Raw genomic sequence first — 17,731 nt, forward strand, 5'->3', positions numbered from 1 at the left:
GCACCCGGAGGAAACCCACGCAGGCACCGGGAGAATGTGCAGACTCCGCACAGACAGTGACCCAAGCTGGAATCGAACCTGGGACCCTGGAGCTGTGAAGCAATTGTGCTATCCACAATGCTACCGTGCTGCCCACGTGCTGCCTGGAAAGCGAGCCCCTCTGACCAGGCGATGGATGGAAGACATTCCTAGCCAGGGAACTAAAGGCGATGAAGGACGACATCAAGGGTAACACGATACAGGAGCTGCAAAAGGCAGCAACAGACCACAACAATTGAATTGTCGCCCTGGAGGCCATGATCAAGAGGTTGGTGGCAACGCAGGAGAGCCTGAAAGGGAAGGTTGGGACCAGGAGAATCGATTGAGGAGGCAAAACATTCAAATAGTGGGCCTGCCGGATGGCAGGGACCCAACTGACTACATGGCCCAAATACTGGACAACTTAGTTGGGAGGGTCAGCTTACCCAAAGAGCCGGAGATCGACAGGGCTCACAGGTCGCTCCAACCAAAGGCCAGGGTGGGGGATTAGCCAAAGGTGATAATAGCCATGCTGCTCAAATATCAGGACTGGGAAAGGGTGCTTCGCTGGGCTCAACAGATGAAGTATGCAACTGGGAGGGAAAAAAAATAAGAGTGTATCATGACATTGGGGCAGAGCTGGCAAAGCGCAGGGCCGGATTTAAGCATGCAAAGTCAGTTCTACATAAGAATAAGGTAGATTTGGGATGTTAGTCCCAGTCAGGCCTGAATAACATACCAGGGCAAAGAACATTATTTTACTGACCCTGCGGAGGCGGTCGAGTTCATTGGTGAGAACAGTTTGGATAGGCAGCAAGTGAGGCAGTGGTGAGGAAGGCACAAAGGACGCGAGGGCAGCAGAATGTAGGAGAGGATGAGGAGATAGGAGGGACACCAGCATAATGGGCGTAAGTGGGGGTTGAATCGACTCTGGAAGGGGGGCCACCATACCAGCAGGAAAACTAGCACCAGGAGGTATGATATGAGGGAGAGGGGGGCCATGCGTATCTCCTACGGAGGAGAGAGCATCTGGTGGCGGGTTGGGGGGGGGGGAGAGAGACACAGCGATAGTGGGGCAGGGGGAGGGGGGTAGACAGGAGAGGGGGAATATGGAGGGTGGGGGGTCAGCGAGGGGGCAGAAGGGGGAATCAAAACCAGAAGGGAAAATCAACGGCAAGGGGAGGGAAGGGCTATAGACTGGCTTCAGCAGGTTAGTCTCGGAAACGTGGAACTAGATGGCACCATAAGCAGCCACTTTGGAGGATCCCTAAACAAAAGGAAACCCTGGAGTGCAGGGGCTCGCCCACATGGCAGCACAATGGCACAGTGGTTAGCACTGCTGCTTCTGACCTTTGGTGACTGTGCGGTGTTTGCACATTTTATCCGTGTTTGCAGGGTTTCCACAGGGCTAATTCGCTGGCTTTGAAAGCAGGCCAGCAGCACGGTTCGATTCCCGTAACAGTCTCCCTGAACAGGCGCCGGAATGTGGCGACTAGGGGCTTTTCACAGTAGCTTCATTGAAGCCTACTCGTGACAATAAGCGATTTTCATGTGCTCCGGTTTCCTCACACTGTCCAAAGATGTGCAGCTTAAGTGCATTGGCCCTGATAAATTGCCCTTAGGTATCCAACGGTTGGGTGGGGTTAAGGGGCTCGGGCTGGGGATTGGGCCGGGTGGGGTGCGTTTTTAGAGCATTGTTGCAGACTTGATGGGCCGAATGACCTCCTTCTGCACTGTTGGGATTCTATGGCATACACACAGTTGGCAGCCATGTTGGGTTACCCCTGGACATAAAGAAACCCCGGAGGGCAGGGACCTGGCCTCATGGTGAGAGCAGTGATGGTGGCCATTTTGGATGGCCCCCTAAAAAAGGGAATCCCTGGAGTGCAGTGGCTTCTCCACAGGGTAATGGTTGATCCTGCAAGAGGGAGGGGGGTGGTGGGGACAAAACCTTCCATCAGGATAGTCTCCTGGAACGTCTGGGGACTTTACAGTCCAGTGGAAAGATTCAGAGTCTTTGCCCACCTGAAAGGTATGAAAGCTGACACAGTCTTCCTCCACGAGACACACCTGAGCGAGAAGGACCGACTTTGTGTTCGGAAGGGGTGGGTGGGACTGAACTACCATTAGGTAATGGGACAAGAGCCATAGTGATGGTTAGCCATACTGATAAGTAAGAGGATGATGTTCATGACGACGAGGACGGTTACGGACCAAGGGGGACCGTAAGTTATGGTCAGCGGTATCCTGGATAGTGCACCGGTGGTCCTGGTGATCAGGTACACTCCTAACTGGGACCACACAGAAGACCATGGCAGAAATCACGACATAGATACGCACCAACTGATCATAGGGGGGAACTTTACCTGTATACTGGACCTACTGATGGACATATCGAACCCCAGAACAGGGAAACAGTAGGCATGGCTATGGAACTGGGAACGTTTATGGAACAGATGAGGGGGCAGTAGACCAAGGCAGTCCATGCTCCCAGGTGAAAAGGAATTCTCATTTTTCTCGCTAGTACATAGGGTCTCTACCCGCATCGACTTCTTTGTAGTGGGGAAATCGGTGCTTCCAGAAAGAGGAAGAGTGGAATATTCTGCAATTGTAATCTCCGCCCATGCTCCACACTACATGGATGTGACGTTGAAGACAGGCTGTGCCCAATTCTCCACATGGAGATTGGACACAACCCTCTTGGCCGACAAGGTATTCTACCAGAAAATATCACAGGCCATAGGCAAATACGTCACTAACAACCAAAATGGGGAAGTCTCACCTTCCACGTTTGGGAGGCACTGAAGGCTGTGATTAGGGGAGAAATTATCACTATAAGGCTCACAGAGATAGGGAAGAGAGGGCAGCTGGGCAACAACTGATCGACTCCATTCTGGATGTTAACATCAGAGGCCCCGACCGTAGAGTACTGGTGGAGAGGAAAAAGCTACAAATGGACTTCAACCTTCTAATCACCAGGAAAGCGGTGTACCAACTCCACCAGACACAGAGACCTTTTACAAACATGGAGACAATGGCAGGTTGCCTGCTGGCTCACCAGCTCAGAAAGCAGGCAGCCATAAGGGAAATAGCCCAGGCAAAGGACAGCAGAGGCAAACTGGTAGCCGAATCAAAAAAGGTCAACAAAGGATTCAAGGCCTTCTATTGGGGATTGTACACCTCTGAACCCCCGACGGGACTCGGGAATGAAATGGTTTCTCGATGGACTGGACATGCCAGTCGTGGCGGACTACAGGCGGAGGGAGCTGGAAGCTCCACTCGGACTGGGAGAAGTCATGGAGAGCATCAATTCCATGCATGCTGTCGACGAGACGTTACCCTTCCAAGTCGAGAGCGATGCATCAGACGTCGCTCTGGCTGCTACCCTCAACCAGGGAGGCAGGCCTATGGCATTCTTTTCCCGCACCCTCCATGCCTCCGAAATTCGGCACTCCTCTGTCAAAAAGGAGGCCCAAGCCATTGTAGAAGCTGTGCGACATTGGAGGCATTACCTGGCCGGCAGGAGATTCACTCTCCTCACTGACCAATGGTCAGTTGCCTTCATGTTTAACAACACACAGCAGGGTAAGATCAACAATGATAAAACCTTATGGTGGAGGATCAAACTCTCCACCTACGATTATGAGATTTTGTATCGCCCCGGAAAGCTCAACGAGCTCCCCGATGCCCTATCCCGAGGCACACGTGCCAGCGCACAAGTCGACGAGTACTCGAGATTCCCCTTCGCCATCCCATGCACCGACATGACGTCTGCCACCGGCATCAAAGCCCTTAACATCATCTTCACTCTGTTCGGTTTCCCCATTACATCCACAGCGACCGTGGATCCTCATTTATGAGCGAAGAGCTGCGCAGTACCTGCTCAACAGGGGCATTGCCTCGAGCAGGACGACCAGCTACAACCCCCGGGCAGGTGGAGCAGAAGAATGGGACAGTCTGAAAGGCCGTCCAGCTGGCCCTACGGTGCAGAAATCTCCCGGTCTCTCACTGGCAGGATGTCCTCCCTGACGCCCTTCACTCCATTCGGTCGCTCCTGTGTACTGCGACTAACAAAACTTCCCATGAACGTCTCTTTGCCTTCACTAGGAAGTCCACCTCCGGGGTTTCGCTCCCAACATTGCTGGCAGCTCAAGGACCCATTCTCCTCTGTAAGCACGTGCGGCTACACAAGGCTGACCCGTGGTTGAGAGGCTACAGCTACTCCACGCGAACCCGCAGTACACCTACGTAGCATTCCCCGATGGCCGCCAAGACACTGTGTTCCTCCGGGACCTGGCACTAGCTTGGTCCACACACACCCCCCTTCTACCCCGGCACCACCCTCCCTGCCCCCAGCGCACCCCGCCACGGCCCCCACTCCAGGACGATCCGCCCTCCCCTTGGTCCCACCCGCGGATGATGATGAGGCCGACACGCTCCCAGAGTCACTGACGACCGAACCGACGCCTGTATCAACACCACACCTGCAGCACTCGCAATGGTGGATCAAGGCGCCCAACCGTCTAAATTTGTAGACTCTTGTAGATTCCACCACCCCTGCTCGACTCTTTTTTAACAGGGGGTGAATGTGGTATTTAATTTTGATTTGATTTGATTTATTATTGTCACATGTATTAGTATACAGTGAAAAGTATTGTTTCTTGCATGCTGTACAAACAATGCATACCATACATAGGGAAGGAAGGAGAGACTGCAGAATATAATGTTACAGTTATAGCAAGGTGTAGAGAAAAGATCAACTTAATACGAGGTAGGTCCATTCAAAAGTCTGATGGCAGTAGGGAAGAAGCTGTTCTTGAATCGATTGGTACGTGACCTCAAACGTTGGTATCTTTTTCCTGACGGAAGGAGGTGGAAGAGAGTATGTCCGGGGTCCGTGGGGTCCTTAATTATGCTGGCTGCCTTTCTTGGAAGCGGGAATTATAAATAGAGTCAATGGATGGGAGGCTGGTTTGCATGATGGACTGGGCTACATTCATGACCTTTTGTAGTTTCCTGTGGTATTGGGTAGACAGGCTCCATACCAAGCTGTGGTACAATCAGAAAGAATGCTTTCTGTGGTGCATCTGTAGAAGTTGGTGAGGGTCGCAGCTGACATGCCAAATTTTCTCAGTCTTCTGGACTGAGTTTATGGACCAGATGGGAGGGGTGGATCCTTGGAGGTTTGCGAGGCCGAGGGCCAAGGAGTTTTCATTCTTCCCCCATGTGCATAAGGCCTATTCCCGGATCGATTTTTTTATTATGAGCAGGGGGCTTGTTTCGAGGGTGGAGGATGCCGACTATTCGGCGATAGTCATTTCGAATCATGCCCCGCACTGGGTGGACCTCGAGCTGGGGGAGGAGAGAGACCGGTGCCCGCTCTGGCGCTTGGAGGTGGGGCTGCTGGCAGATGAGAAGGTGGGCGGGCGGGTTCGAGGATGTATCAAGAGGTACCTGGAGGCCAATGATAATGGGGTTCAAGTGGGGAGGTTCGAGTGGGGACGGTCTGGGAGGCATTGAAGGCGGTGATTAGAGGGGAGTTGATCTCCATCCGAGCCCATAGGGAGAGGAGAGAGCAGAGAGAGAGGGAGAGGCTGGTGGGGGAGTTGGTGAGGGTGGATAGGAGATATGCGGAGCTCCGGAGGAGGGATTGCTGGGGGAGCGGCGTAGTCTTCAGGCCAAGTTTGACTTACTGACCATCAGAAAGGCGGAAGCTCAGTGGAGGAAGGTACAGGGAGCGGTTTATGAATATGGGGAGAAGGCGAGTATGATGCTGGCGCATCAGCTCCGTAAATGGGATACGACCAGGGAGATTGGTGGAGTTATGGATAGGAGAGGGAATGTGGTGCGAAGGGGGGCAGACATCAATGGAGTCTTCAGGGACTTTTATGGAGAATTGTATCAGTCTGAACCCCCAGCGGAGGGGAGGGGGGGAATGGGGCACTTCTTGGACCGGCTGAGATTCCCGCAGGTGGAGGAGGGGCAGGTGGAGGGACTAGGGGCACCGATTGAGCTGGAGGAGCTGGTCAAAGGGATAGGGAGCATGCAGTCGGGGAAGGCGCCGTGGCCGGATGGGTTCCCGGTCGAATTCTATAAAATGTATGCAGACCTACTGGGTCCCCTGTTGGTTAGGACCTTTAACGAGGCAAGGGAGGGGGGGGCTTTGCCCCCGACTTTGTCCCGGGCGCTGATTTCCTTGATCCTTAAGCGGGACAAGGACCCCCTGCAGTGTGGATCATACAGGCTGATCTCGCTGTTAAATGTAGACGCCAAGCTGTTGGCGAAGATCTTGGCCACAAGGACAGAGGGCTGTGTGCCGTGGGTCATCCATGAGGACCAGACGGGGTTCGTGAAGGGAAGGCAGCTGAACACCAACATACGGAGGCTCTTGAATGTCATTATGATGCCGGCGGTAGCGGGAGAAGCGGAGATAGTGGTGGCGCTAGACGCGGAGAAGGCCTTTGATAGGGTTGAGTTGGGGTACTTGTGGGAGGTGCTGGAAAGGTTTGGGGAGGGGTTTGTCAGATGGTCACGAATAGGAGGAGATCGGAGTACTTTCGGTTATACCGAGGGACGAGACAGGGGTGTCCCTTGTCCCCCTTGCTCTTTGCGTTGGCGATCGAACCCCTGGCCATGGCGTTGAGGGAGTCGAGGAACTAGAGGGGACTGGTGAGGGGTGGGGAGGAGCACCGAGAGTCGATTTATGCGGACGACTTATTGCTATATGTGGCGGACCCAGTGGGTGGAATGCCGGAGGTGATGAAGATTCTCACGGACTTTGGGGACTTCTCCGGGTATAAGCTCAACCTAGCTAAGAGCGAGCTGTTCGTCGTGCACCCGGGGGAGCAGGAGGAGGGGATTGGTAGGCTCCCACTAAAAAGGGCGGAGAGGAGCTTTAGGTGCCTGGGAGTCCAGTTGGCCAGGAGCTGGGGGGCACTGCACAAGCTTAACCTTACAGGGCTGGTGGAGCAAATGGAGGAGGAGTTTAAAAGATGGGACATGTTGCCGCTGTCGCTGGCGGGCAGGGTGCAGTCAGTCAAGATGACGGTGCTCCCGAGGTTTTTGTTCCCGTTCCAGTGCCTCCCCATCCTTATCCCGAAGGCCTTTTTTAGGAGGGTCAACAGGAGTATTATGGGATTTGTGTGGGCGCATTGACTCCGAGGGTGAGAAGGGTGTTTTTGGAACGGGGCCGGGATGGGGGGGGGGCTGGCGCTGCCCAACCTCTGTGGGTACTATTGGGCTGCCAATGCAGCGATGGTGCGTAAGTGGGTAATGGACGGGGAAGGGGCAGCATGGAAGAGGATGGAGATGGCGTCCTGTGTGGACACGAGCCTGGAGGCGCTTGTAACGGCACCGTTTCCGCTCCCTCCAACGAGGTATACCACGAGCCCGGTGGTGGAGGCTACCCTCAAAATTTGGGGGCAATGGAGACGCCACAGGGGGGAGGTGGGGGTCTCGATGGGGTCCCCGATACGGGGAACCACCGGTTTGTTCCAGGGAGAATCGATGGCGGGTTCCTGAGTTGGCATAGGGCAGGTGTTCGGAGTTTGAGGGACCTGTTTGTAGATGTGAAGTTTGCGAGCCTTGTTGAGTTAGAGGAGAATTGTGGGCTCCCCCCGGGAACATTTTTAGGTATATGCAGGAAAGGGCGTTTGCCAGGCGGCAGGTGATGGGGTTCCCTCTGTTGCCCCCATGTGGGGTCCAGGACAGGGTGCTTTCGGGGATGTGGGTTGGAGGGGGGAGGATTCCGGACATATACCAAGTGATGCAGGAGGTAGACGAGGCCGCTGTGGAGGAGCTGAAGGGTAAATGGGAAGAGGAGCTGGGTGAGGAGATTGAGGAGGGGACGTGGGCGGATGCTCTGGAAAGAGTGAACTCCTCCTCTTCATGTGTGAGGCTTAGCCTCATCCAGTTCAAGGTGCTACATAGGGCTCATATGACCGGGACGAGGATGAGTAGGTTCTTAGGGGGCAAAGACAGGTGTACTACGTGCTCAGGGAGCCCAACGAACCATGCCCATATGTTCTGGGCATGCCCAGCGCTGGGGGAATTGGGTAGCAAGCACGGTGTCGACGGTGGTAGGATCCAGGATCAAGCCAGGCTGGGGACTCACAATATTTGGGGTTGCAGTGGAGCCGGGAGTGCAGGAGGCGAAAGAGGCCGGTGTTCTGGCCTTTGCATCCCTAGTAGCCCGGCGGAGGATTCTTCTTCAGTGGAAAGATGCGAGGCCCCCAAGCGTGGAGGCCTGGATCAACGATATGGCGGGGTTCATCAAATTGGAGAGGGTGAAATTTGCCCTGAGTGGGTTAGTACAGGGGTTTTTCAGGCAGTGGCAGCCTTTCCTGGATTTCCTGGCGGAACGGTAGGGGAAAAAAAAGGCCAGCAGCAGCAGCAGCTGGGGGGGGGGGTCGTTTCGGTGGGTTGGGTTGAAGGGGCATGTACATGTGTTTTTTGGTTATGACGGGTGTTAATCTCTTTCTTCTTTTTGTATTTAATGGGGGGGGGGTTTGTTCTTTTTTGTTTTTCTTAATTGTTAATATTTTTGTTTTTTGTTAATATTTTGTGTTATTGATATTTTGTGAAAATCTGAATAAAAATTATTTTTTAAAAAACTAGTGTCGGCATGGGGGGACCAAGACAGGCTGTTGGTGATCTGTACACCTAAAAACTTGAAGCTCTCGACCCTTTCAACTTCGTTCGCATTAATGTAGACAGGGGCATGTTCTCCACTTCACTTCCTGAAGTCGATGATAATCTTCGTTTGTTGACATTGAGGGAGAGATTGTTGTCGTCGCACCAGTTCACCAGATTCTCTATCTCATTCCTATACTCTGTCTCGTCATTGTTTGAAATCTGACCCACTACGGTGGTGTCATCAGCAAATTTGATTATTATATACTGCATACAAGGGTATTACGGTAAGGCCCCTGTACTACAGGTACAGGGGTAGATCCCTGCCTTCTGGCTCCACCCAGTAGGCAGAATATAAATATGTGGGCTCTCCGAGCTGCAGCCATTTTGGCAGCAGCTGCGGGAGGCTCCACATCGCTGCGTAATAAAGCCTTGTTTACTCTCTACTCACGTCTCGTCGTAATTGATAGTGCAGCAGGTCTGCACCCTATGTTTCCAAGAGAAGGCAACAAACTATGTTGCTTCTGACTTGTAAAAGTACACTATTCTCTTGAAATATATTTTCAACAAGAGAATGTGTGTGTGTGTGTGTGTGTGAGAGAGAGAGAGAGAGAGTAAAGCATAGCATTAGATTTTCAGAGTGATCACATGAATAAATAATTATTTTTATTTAATTCCACAAAAAGGTTGCTCCTTGTTACTTCAAAAGTCCACACATACAAGAATTGAGAAAAGCACACATCTTCTTTTTGAAAAAGCCCATTGATTATGGACAATGAATTTGGTTCTCTTTTGACCCTGTTCATAACACCTTTTTTAAAAAATTCAGATAATTATCCAATATCCATTTGAAAGTCATAATTGAATTTACCTCCACTGCAGTTTCAGGAAGTGGAATCCAAATCCTAACCACTTTCTGCATTGAAAACATTTTCTCATTGGTTTGTCTTTTGCTATTTTGCCATTCACCTGGTTCTCAAGCCTTTTCCGACGGTAATTGTTCCTCCCTATTTACTCTGTCCACACCCCTCATAATTTTGAACACCTCTATCAAATTTTCCTTTGACCTTCCCTTCTCTTAAATTGAACTGCCTCAGCTCCTCCAATCTATCCATGTAATTCAAGGAACCATTCTTATAAATCTTTTCTGCACTCTCTCTAATTCTACCACACTCTTCCTAAAGTGTGGTTCCTAGAATAGGACACAATATTCCAGTTAAATCAGCGTTTTATAAAGGTTCACTGTAAACTCCTTTCTTTTACTCCTCTGTGCCTTAATTAAAGCCCAGGATCTAATCTGTCTTGTTAATCATTTTCTCAACCTGTCCTGCCACCTTTAATGATTGGCGCATATATCCATACGGTATCTCTGGTCCTGCATATTCATTAGTGTGGTATCCTTTATTTTATATTGCCTCTCTTTGGTCCTTCTCTGCAAAATAGATCACTTTATTCCCGCTGAACAGAATTTAATCAGCCACCTGTCTACCTTTCCAGCAACCTATGACCTCTTTCTCACAGTTCACAATAATTAAAAGTTTTGTGTAATCTGCAAATTTTGCTGTGTACACCCAAGCATAGGTCACTGATATAGATCAAGAAAAGCAGTGGTCCTAATACCAATCCCTGGAGAACTCCACTGTACATCTTCCTCCAGTCTGAAAAACAATCATTCACCACAAATCTCTATTTCTGTCATTCAGTCAACTCTGTATCCATGTTTCCACTGTCTCTCTTATTCTGAGTTTTAACTTTGTTGACACTGTCATGCAGCACTTGATCAAACAATTTTTGGAAGTGCAAGTGGCTGTGGTACGTCCACCACATGCTACACATTTGGTCCAGAAATAAGTTGCCAGTCAAAATCAAAGCCAAACAGTTCTTCATTTGACAAGGTTGTTTTATTGCTGTGACATTATGATATTGTGAGTGTTTAAGGAAAATAGTTAATTCTACATTACTAGTATAAAAACAAAGTTAAGTTGAAACATTCTTTTAATAAGTCACAACAAACATTTGTCTCCACAGACATTTGCTGAAACATTGTTGCACTGTGTCACCTCAAAATCAACCACCAGGAGTATCATTAATAATTAAAGAATGCCTTGGACAAAATAAGTGAATTTTCCAAAGGTGTAAAAAGTCATGACTACTTTGATACCAGTAGGAAGGACTTCTTCAAAAGACTGCAATTTAATTTATGTCTTTGTTTCTGGAACAATGGTTCATCCAGGTCAACATATCAGCTATTTTTCTGTACTTGAACTGTATAAAGAAGGCTATAAGAAGTCATTTTGTTTGGCAGCATGAGAGAAAATACCAACACACAGCTCTCAGTTGAACCATGAGCCACATATGGTTTGGTTTGGACATGCAGGAATTTCACAGACAAGTGAGAGTGTGGCTTGGGCTATTTGAACTGACAGACTTCAGTTGCATTGACTCTGCTGTGCAAAGTTGACACGATAGCAATATCCTCTGCAGCCACTTCTAAATAACCCACACAAATAAGCACCGTGAAGCCTTGCATATAGTTCTCTACTGAATAGGTGACCTTTTTTTTGGAAAGGTTTCTTTTTTCTACATCATCAAACTTAAGAACTTAAAAGTAAAGGGCAAATTAAAATTCCACGATAAAAGCAACTGAATGGAACGAGAAAGAACCTACATTTTCTTGAAGGAGTGAGTGGTGAAATATTTATGTTGGAATGCAAAAACCCACTGGAACATCATCAAATAGACAAATGCTGGGAATGCCCCTGGTGAGTCTACTGTTGGACAGCCATAACTGCAGCAGAAGATTTGCTGAAATGCAACTATCTGCCAATTTTCCACTGAATTACAGCAGCTGATTGGGAGAATTCTTAAGGAAATTCTTGGTGAATAACCTGACTGTGTTTCAAATATGTTGAGAGTCTAGGCTTTTTCATCTATATTTTAAATGAAGTCTTTACTGCAATCTGAATAAAGGAAAGGTTAGTTATTACATACCGAGAACAGTCCAACAATAAAATATGGATGGAAAACCATGAGATTACCTTCTCTTTCTCTCATCCACCTGTCTACAGATCTCCTGCCAACGTCTGTTCAAGTTGTTGAGCTTCTCCTTGAGGATGCCACCGTCGGTAATTGATGACTGTCCAATAATCTCCTCCCCAGTAACATTCAGAGATGTTACAGCAGCTTTCTGGCTTCCAATTCCATTCTGTAATTCCTGTAAAGCAGCAGCACAGAGAAGTAAATCTCCTGACTATAAACCATCACAGATAATTTCAAACAGCAATATTCTGCACACACTGCGAGATAACTTTCACCTTCACCATAAACAGCAGAATTACTCTCTGTTCTTCAAAAGTAGATTAGGAAAATGGACCATTAACAGGCAGAATTCACTGGCACATCAGTTTCTAAGCATGAAACTAAAAAATGTTCCCCTTCTGGGGCTATGCATAATTACCACCACTTTGCAAAGATACAAAAAGCACTCTGGGGAGAAGTGAGTGCGGGAATTAGAGATTATCCTTCACTTTTAAAATTAACATAAAAATGACCATCAATTTTCAGGAATGTTCCGTTTTGGGAGGAAGTGAATGGAGGAGGACACAAACATAAAAACATTCAGCATTTTTATGTAAAGGATAGAAATTATGGATGATTGCTGATATAAAATGCAGTTTACAACCATAGAATGTTGTGTTGGTTAACAGAAAGCAGAACATATTTTTGACATGTAATTTCTCTTGCAACACTAATCGCAATGATAGACAGGCACTTAAACAAAGTTCAAGTGACTGCCCTTTCAAATTACAAATGCAAATGCTACTTTGTAGCAAGTAATAGCTATTAAAGTCCACTTATATTGGCTGAGATTAAACCTCTAACTACCAATGCTAAATTGTGAAAATGCTTGTCAAGAAACAAAAAAATACAACTTCCGGTGGCGGCCATGGAGGAGTATCATAGATATCATAGAATTTGCAGTGCAGAAGGAGGCCATTCGGCCCATCGAGTCTGCACCGGCTCTTGGAAAGAGCACCCTACCCAGGGTCAACACCTCCACCCATAACCCAGTAACCCCACCCAACACTAAGGGCAATTTTGGACACTAAGGGCAATTTATCATGGCCAATCCACCTAACCTGCACATCTTTGGACTGTGGGAGGAAACCAGAGCACCCGGAGGAAACCCACGCACACACGGGGAGGATGTGCAGACTCCACACAGACAGTGACCCAAGCTGGAATCGAACCTGGGACCCTGGAGCTGTGAAGCAATTGTGCTATCCACAAGGCTACCGTGCTGCCCAAATGTAGGTCGCACATTTGATAGCTCCCGCCTGTGACGGACTTTTGATCCTTTTTCCCCGTTTCTTTCTGGATTTTATGGAATAAATTGGTGAAAAGTGAGACAGTGAGGAGAAATCCCCCTCCAGTTTATGGAGAATTGGACCAGAAGTTGCTGTGTGAGAAGCCAAAGTCCTATAAGGAAGACGTGAGCAGAGCTGGTAATGCAGGAAAGCATGGCAGAGAGCAAGGGCCACGGGGAGATGGCACAGTGGTCGATGGAGCAGCTGGTGAAGTTTTCGAATATTGCTTCGCTAAGCTGAACAGGGACACACTGGACCCGGTTAAGCCTTCGATGGATCAAGCTGTGCAGAATCAAGAGACCCACGGAAGAGCGATCCAGGAGGTGGAGAAAAATGTGTCCGATCATGAGGAATTCATAACCATGCTGGAGATCAAGGTGGAGATGATGATTGAACGCCAGAAAAGAATGCAGGAGAAGCTGCAGGACCTGGAGAACATGTCCATGAGGCAGAATCTTAGAATTGTCAGCATCCCTGAAGGCAGTGAGGGATCGGATGCGAGGGCTTATGTGACGGACATGTTGGAGAAGTTGATGGGGGCTGAGGCGTTCCCTCGGCCCCTGGAAGTGGTTAGAACGCACGGAGGTCTCACAATGAAGCCCCGAGCGAACGAGCCACCGAGGGCAATGGTGCTCTGCTTTCACCGATTCCTGGACAAGAAACACGTTCTGCGATGGGCCAAGAAGGAACGGAGCAGCAAGTGGGAGAATTGTGAGCTGCGCATTTATCAGGACCTGGGCGCGGACTTGGCCAAGAGGCGAGCTGGGTTTAATCGGGCAAAAACGGCCCTCTTTAATAAGGGGGTGAATTTCGGGATTTGTACCCAGCCCGTCTGTGCGTCACACATGAGGAACGGGACGTCTACTTCGAAATACCAGTCGAAATATGGACTTTTATTAAATGAAAAAGGCTGGAGAGTACTGTGGTGGCGATTTGTTGTGCTGGGCTGCATAAGTATAAGGAGTGTTATGTGTCATAAGGGGCTGTTTTGATGGCTAAAGTTAACTTTGTCTTGCAGGGAGCTGGTTGGAGAGGGGATGGTCTTTGGGCTGGTTCTGTTTTGGAGTTTTTTTTTCTGAAGTGGCCATTTCATCACTGTTTTCCTGATGTTTGTTTACTGGGGAATGTGATGCTTTTAATATGTTTGTCCAAGTGGGGGGAGAGGGGAAAGAACAATGGGGAGACAGACTGCTTGGTGCCATGGGCGGGCGCTATCAAGTCAGCATGGGTCAGCTAACTCACGGAAGCACAGTGGGGAGTCGAGCAGGTGTTAAGCTGGAGCTTGACTTGGGGGGTTGTGTTTCTAGTGCTGTTGCTTGGGGGGGGGGGGGGGAGAGAGGGAGCGGATGGAGGCGGCATCATGCAAAGACACAAGTTTGGGAGCACTCTTCTGTTCTCGCCGGCCCGATACTCCACAAGTCCGGTGGTGGTGGTGACTCTGAGAATCTGGGGGCAATGGAGGAGATATAAGAGAGTGGAGGGGGCATCGATTTGGACCCCGATTTATAACCACTTCAATCGTCTTGAGGCTCCTGGAAACCTCCCTCACCCTCCCTCTAATGGGCAAGGCCCAACATCTGGCAACGTCAAGCTAGCACCTGTGTACCTTGGAAATACAAGCCTGGCTCCCTGCTAGTGTCACCCGGGCACCCTGGCAGTGCCCTGCCCTGTCCCAACCACCTGAGGGATCTCTAATGACTTGCAAGATCGCTTGAGATGTCGCCACGCTTGGTCCACGGAAATCAATGCAAAACAGTGTGTTGGCGAGGTCTCGCAGGCGCGGCCATAGACTGGGCTCATTTGAATATGCAGATCTGGATCTCGCTCAGCAAGGGTGACATCTAGATTGCTTTGGCAGGAGCATTTTGGGTGACTGCTAATCCGCGCAGGCTGCAATGCAGTCACTGAATTGCAACCAACATATCGGTAGAATGGGAAGTAGCAGAGGTAAATTTGTGTTTTTGCTACAATGTTAGTTTGGAGAAGTTGACATTGTTCTCGTTGGAGAAAAGGAGGTTGATGTGAGGTGTGATAGAAGTGCACAAGATTATGACAGATTCAGATTAAGTAGGCAAAGAAAAGGTGTTCTCAGCATCTGATGGGGTGCAGGGACAAGGAGACCCAAATTTAAAGTTTCAGGCAAGAATTACACGGCGTTTTGGGCAAGAGTTGCAAGGTGGCTGGTGGGGGGAGGAAAGAATGTTTATGCAGCGAGTGTAATGACCTGGAACTCGCTGCTAACAAGTGTGGTGGAAGCAAAGACAATTTCTGACTTTAAAAAAATTTGGATTGGCTCTTGAGGAAAATAAATTTGAAATTCTACTGGGATAGAGTGAGGGAATGAAACTAACTGGATTGGCCAGCAGAGAATAGGAATGGGCTTCATAGGCCAGATGCCTTTCTACTGTGCCGTTATGACTAAGTTTACGCTACGCATTGCAGTTTATGACCTCTACTTTGTTTTTCTACTGGTGTGAACAAGCAGTGAAAATTAGGGGGCTGGATTCTCCGAGCCTCCACGCCAAAATCGCACAACGTTCAAGAAACGTTCACCCTACATAAAGTTTACACCACATCCACTCATCTAGGGTGGGATTCTCTCAGCCCGGGGCAGGGCAGGAGAATCCCTGCGACAGGCGCGAATCGAGCCATGCAGCCCCGGACGCCAGGATGGGCCGAGTGACCGTCGTAAAAGACCCGAGTCCCGTCGGCGCCGTTCACACCTGCTCTCAGCCTGCGGGACCTCGGCGTTGAAGGGTCCGGGGGCGGCTATGGGCGGGGGGGGGGGGGGGGGGGGGGGGGGGGTGGTTCCGACCTTGGGCCTCAGATGTGGCCTGGCCCGCGATCGGGACCGACCGATCGGCAGGCCGGCCTCTCTGACTGTGGGCCTCCTTTCTACCGCGCCGGCCCCTGTCACCCTTCGCTATGTTGCGTCGGGGCCGGCATGTTGAAGGGAGCCACTGCACATGTGCGCGTTGGCGCCGGTGCCACAGTGCATCCGCGGATCCCGCGGCGCTCAGCCCATGACAGGATCAGCAGTTGGAGCAGCATGAACCACTCCAGTGCTGTGCTGGCCCCCTGTAGGGGCCAGAATTGCTGATCCTGAAGCCGTGTTGATGCCATCGAGAAATGCAAAGGCGATCCCGACGGCGTCAACACTTAGCCTCAGGATCACAGAATCATACCCCTAATTCTACCCCCAACTACTCCTCCCACTTGGCCTTAAGTCCCCAGAGGGATGCAGTATCCTCCGCCAGTATCCTCCCATAAATTCCCGAGGTGCTCTCCTCCTTAATCCCGCGAGTGATCCCCATCCCCTCTTCAACAATGAGAGGCAGCACTACCAAAAACGACGGGAAAATCTTCCTTGCAAAGTTCCTCACCTGCAGATATCTAAATTTCTCCGACTGTGGAAGCCCAAACTTCTCTGATAACTCCTCAGGACTCGCAAACTGCCCCTGCAGAAAATAGTCCTCCAAATCTTCCATCCTCTTGTCTACCCAACCTCGTAAACTGGCATCCAATCTTGCCAGTTCAAACATGTGGTTATCGCAGACTGGCACCAGTTTTGACATCCTACTAATTTGAAATGCTGCCGAAATTGCCACCATATTTTCAACGACCACCACCAGGTTACACAAATACTTCCATGGCGAGAACGGAAGCGGGGCTATCGCCAGCACCCGCAGCCCCAATACCCCATATATATTCTATTCCACCCTCACCTAAATTGCCTCCTGCCCCCACGTCAGCCCAAGACCTTCTCCACTTTTACTGCCCAATAATAAAAGTCAGGCTCGGCAACACCAAGCCCCCAGATTGCTGGTCCCTCTGCAGCATTGTATGCAGAATGCCAGCAGCCTTACCTGCCCAAATAAAGGATGAAATCAGTCTCTTACCCCCACAAAAATGCTTTTGGCAAAATAAACGGCAAGCATTCGAATAGGAACAGGCACCATGGCAGAATGTTCATCTTCACAGACTGCACTCAGCCTGCTAGGACAGAGGGAGGCTATCCCCTCTCCGTAGTCAGCCTTAGCCCTACCCACCAGACTGGTACAGGTAATCTTGCTTTACACTTCAGTACAATACAAGGGCTCCAATAATATCAGGGCTGCTGTCCTTTAGATGAGATGTTGAGCCCTGTCTGTGGTGATGTACTTGAGAGGATGTTAAAAGTCCCATGATACTATTGAATGAAAAGGCACAGTTCTCAGGGTGTTCTGATGATTGAGTTGCCTGAACCAACAACACCAGGCCATTTGCGTAATCATGAGGCCACAAAATTGTTTGTCTACATAATAGCTTACGGAACCTGGAAACAATTAATTGTAGCATCCTGTGATGTTTTGGGGAGACATTGTAAAGGGTTTAGAAAAATGCATATCGACCTTTCTTCCTTGATTACTCCTACCCTCCTGTCAGCCACATTACCTCCATTACTAGAAACATCCAATAATTTATATCGCCCCCTGTAATGGTCTTCCTTCATAACATATTTCAGAAATCTAGATTGTGCTTTGGCAGAAAGGATTTCTCTTCATGTCCCTTCATATACTTGTGTTTAGAATTTTCACTTATATTCTTTGGATTCTTCAAATCTTCCAAGGTGAACAATTTTCTCAATAAATTTATTTCCTGGATAGTCAATGAAATTTCAAATCGATCCTTTCATGGACTCCTGGGTAGAATCTTCAAGTCATGATTGTGGTAAG

General features: G+C 49.4%; 1 protein-coding gene across 10 annotated transcripts in view; it reads right to left on the minus strand.

The window, feature by feature from the left end:
• The window catches only part of dmd (dystrophin), a 2,667,466-nt gene that overhangs the window by 840,384 nt on the left and 1,809,351 nt on the right, over window positions 1-17,731 (minus strand). For all 10 annotated transcript variants that reach the window (XM_038802261.1, XM_038802266.1, XM_038802267.1 and 7 more), the window contains one exon: window positions 11,688-11,863. In XM_038802261.1, the coding sequence (XP_038658189.1) occupies window positions 11,688-11,863 (176 nt within the window). The remainder of the gene's footprint in view (window positions 1-11,687; window positions 11,864-17,731) is intronic.

This window comes from Scyliorhinus canicula, chromosome 7, assembly GCF_902713615.1.
Source record: "Scyliorhinus canicula chromosome 7, sScyCan1.1, whole genome shotgun sequence".
In the NCBI taxonomy this organism is placed as follows: domain Eukaryota; kingdom Metazoa; phylum Chordata; class Chondrichthyes; order Carcharhiniformes; family Scyliorhinidae; genus Scyliorhinus; species Scyliorhinus canicula.